Below are 3320 nucleotides of genomic sequence, written 5' to 3' on the forward strand. Positions count from 1 at the left end.
AACAGGGAAATGTTACTGAACTGGTAGCGTAGGGGGAACTTTCTCAAACCTTTTTTATTACTGTTTAAGCGAGAGTCCAAAAGATCTTGATTCACAGTAGGGCACTGGCTGTTAAATGACTGAGAAAATTTAGCTTCCTGCTAAATTTTTCAGAAAACTGTGCCAGTAGCCTTCTCTGGTTGATGAGACTTAGCATGTGGTAAACTACAGCTTCTGTCAATTTTTTTGGAAGGCTCTGCATCTCCCAAACCACTTTCTTAAGGAACCTAAGACGTCCTTGTTTCTCAGGCTGTAGATAAATGGATTAAGTACTGGGGTGACAATGGTGTAAAACAGAGACACAATCTTGTCTTCCTCTGGTGAGTGGTAGGAGCTGGGTCTCATGTACATGAAGATGGCTGCCCCGTAAAACATGACCACCACAGTGAGATGGGAGGAGCAGGTGGCCAGAGCTTTCTGCTGTCCCTTGGTTGACTTCATCCTCAGGACTGCAGCAAGGATGCAAGCGTAAGAAGCTAGGATGGTGGAAGAGGGGATGAGGAGCAGGATAGTTCCAGTCACGAACAGCAGAGTCTCATATTGGGATGTGTCAGAGCAGGACAATTTCAGCAGGGCTGGCACCTCACAAAAGAAGTGGTTAATCTCTTTAGAGCCACAGTAGGGGAGGTGCATTGTAGAAGCTGTAAGAATCAAGGCATCTGCAGATGCTGCGATCCAGACCCCACTTGTCAGGGCCAGGCAGACTTTCCTGCTCAGGAGGACGGGGTATTGCAAGGGGTTGCAAATGGCTGCATACCTGTCATAAGCCATGACTGCCAGAAGGAGGCACTCTGATACACCTATTGTCAGCACAAGGAATATCTGAGACCCACAGCCAGTGGGAGAAATGGGGTTGTCTGAGGTCTGAAAGCCTACTGCCATTTTGGGGACAACAATCAGACTCTGACAAATGTCCATGAAGGCCAATTGACTGAGGAAGAAGTACATGGGGGTGTGAAGGGATGAGTCCACCTGGATTAGAAATATGAGGAGAGCATTCCCAGACAAGGCAGCGATGAAGGCTAATAATATCAGGGCCAGGAAGAACATGTGTGCATTGGTCCGGCTCAGGAGTCCCAGCAGAATGAAGTCTGCAGAAGAAGTTTCATTCCCACTCCTCATTTCTTCTTCATCTGGATTTGCCTGAAGCCCTGGAAAAAAACAACGTGTCCTGGGGAATGTACACATGCTTTCTTCTAGATAACAGTACTGGCAACTGAGGCAGCCAGCAGGTTTTCTTCTCCTGTGGAAGCATGCCAGACATTATGGTTGATGAGACAATAACCTCACTTCCCCAGGAATTATTTTTATTCTCTCGTTCCCTGGGAGATGCTGTAGCCTCTTGTGGTAGATCTTGGAGCTTCTTGGAGTCTATCTGAGGCTGGGGTGGGGAGCTGAGTGCCTGTGTGCATGCACATGTTCATCCCAGCCCAGCAGGTCAGTCCGTGGGGGAGCGAAGAGGCAGGGGCTAGACTGAGGCCCCTGCAGCGAGGGACTGATGCAGAGGCAAGAGCAGGGATAAGTTAAGTGGGGCCGTGTCTGGGTGGGACTTAACTGCTGAAGAGATGCACCACCCAATAATTATTTCTCCCTCTGCCTCAATCTGCCCCCGCCCCCCTTCCCACCCCACAGCCTTATCTGCTGGGCAGGGGCAGGGGGCATGGTGGCAACAGCACACAGTAGATCTTGAGTTGTTTTAAAATGCCAAAGGTGACATACTTAAAAATGTTGGAGACCACTAATTTAGGTTAAAGATAGTCTAAACTTTGCCCAGCATTTCTATTTCCAGCACCAGGCCCCACCTACCAGGCTGTAGTATTAACTACAGCAGAGATTTTCAACCTGTGGCCTGCAGAACCTTTGAATCAGGCCCAGGAATTTGGGTCTTTGGTGGCATTTAGCAGTGAGGGGCACTTGCTGCAGGTGCAGTCCCCAGACTGCCATGAGAATGAATGCGGGTGTTGTCCCTGTGTCATGGGTGGAGACTAGTGGCAGTGTTGGTAGGGTCCTAGCACCTACACACCTCAAAAAACAGCAGATTATTCTGGTTTGCTGCTGGAAAAGGTTGCCTATCCCTGAACTACTATGTTCTATGGAGTCATCTCAGCTAGGTTTCAGTGAGTTAACCAGAGCCATGGCATTGAGGAAGTCCGTGCAGGCTACTTTCTGTGCCCACATGCAGGACAGATAATGAGTTCCTTTCTTCCATGCCAGTAATAGTACCCAAATAGTAGCCACACTGCTAATATGACCTTCTTACTTGTGAGTCTGACTGATGTCAATGGGAAATGTTATGTCACAGGAAACAGGAACACCACATGGCAAAACATTTGACAATAACTGTGTGTGGCTCGGTCGTTCTGGCCTTTCTTCTTTTCAATTACCACCAACAGTGACATTTATCATTTTTAATGTTATGAGTAGTAATAGGAGGAGAAGTCTTGACAAGGCAGGCACTGCACGCAGGGGTATGAGGAAACGTTCTCTGTCCCAAACTCGTCACCATTTAACAAACAAATTGTAAAAAGATGCCCCAATACCTACTCCCAGTAAGTTTCAATAGTAAATCTGGAAACCAAAGTACCATTTAAAAGGAATGTTTTTAACAGAAATTATTATATCAGCTCTACACTTTTAGTGTTCGGTTTTTCAAGTGCTCAAATTAATACCCCTTAAAAATATGTGCATTTCAGAGGACAGGCTCTCCGCTGTTAATGAATATTTTGGTACAGAAAGATCACTAGGATTTAGCCCATCACATGCAAAGCTAGGGACAAGGGAAAGTATTGAAAGAGCGGCACTGTTGTTTCCTGTTTGAGAGAGCACAGACCTAAAGTCACTGGGAGATACAGGGTTGTGAAGCGCAAACAATCCTTCTTACAGTGTGGGGTTCAAAGGCATTAAACTGCAAAATATTTGATATGATATGATACCTATATGTTATGCTAAACCACATGGATCATATGTGAAATGCTATATTAAATGAAATCTCTCCGTATCTGACATTTTTCACAGCCCTGTAAGTGGCCTGGGGGAAATCCTGGACCCGCTAAAGTAAAAGGGAATTTGGAATTGTGTCCAGGAGGCTCAGACTTTTACCCCTTCTTTGCAAACATTTCCTTCTCCTCAGAGTCCTTTGAATTTCATCAACCTATGTAGCCACGCCGACAGGAATAATCTGTTTACATTAATAATATCCACCTTCCAGTTCTTAATTGTATTATTTCACTCTTTACCACACCAAAAAAAGCACATTGCAGCACATCGGTAGATAATAAAAT

At 45.8% G+C, this 3320-nt stretch overlaps 1 protein-coding gene across 1 annotated transcript; it reads right to left on the minus strand.

Annotated features, from left to right (window-relative positions):
- Window positions 1-216: 216 nt before the first annotated feature.
- LOC102368922 (olfactory receptor 2T11-like) lies at window positions 217-1161 on the minus strand. The gene has a single exon (XM_006038699.1). The coding sequence runs from the start codon at window positions 1159-1161 to the stop codon at window positions 217-219; it is 945 nt and encodes a 314-aa protein (XP_006038761.1).
- Window positions 1162-3320: the final 2159 nt, after the last annotated feature.

Source organism: Alligator sinensis, unplaced genomic scaffold (genome assembly GCF_000455745.1).
Source record: "Alligator sinensis unplaced genomic scaffold, ASM45574v1 scaffold2076_1, whole genome shotgun sequence".
Taxonomy (NCBI): Eukaryota; Metazoa; Chordata; order Crocodylia; family Alligatoridae; genus Alligator; species Alligator sinensis.

Bases quoted from the DNA above. Each gene is read 5' to 3' on its own strand.
- LOC102368922 (XM_006038699.1), bottom strand. From the start codon at position 1,161: ATGAGGAGTGGGAATGAAACTTCTTCTGCAGACTTCATTCTGCTGGGA.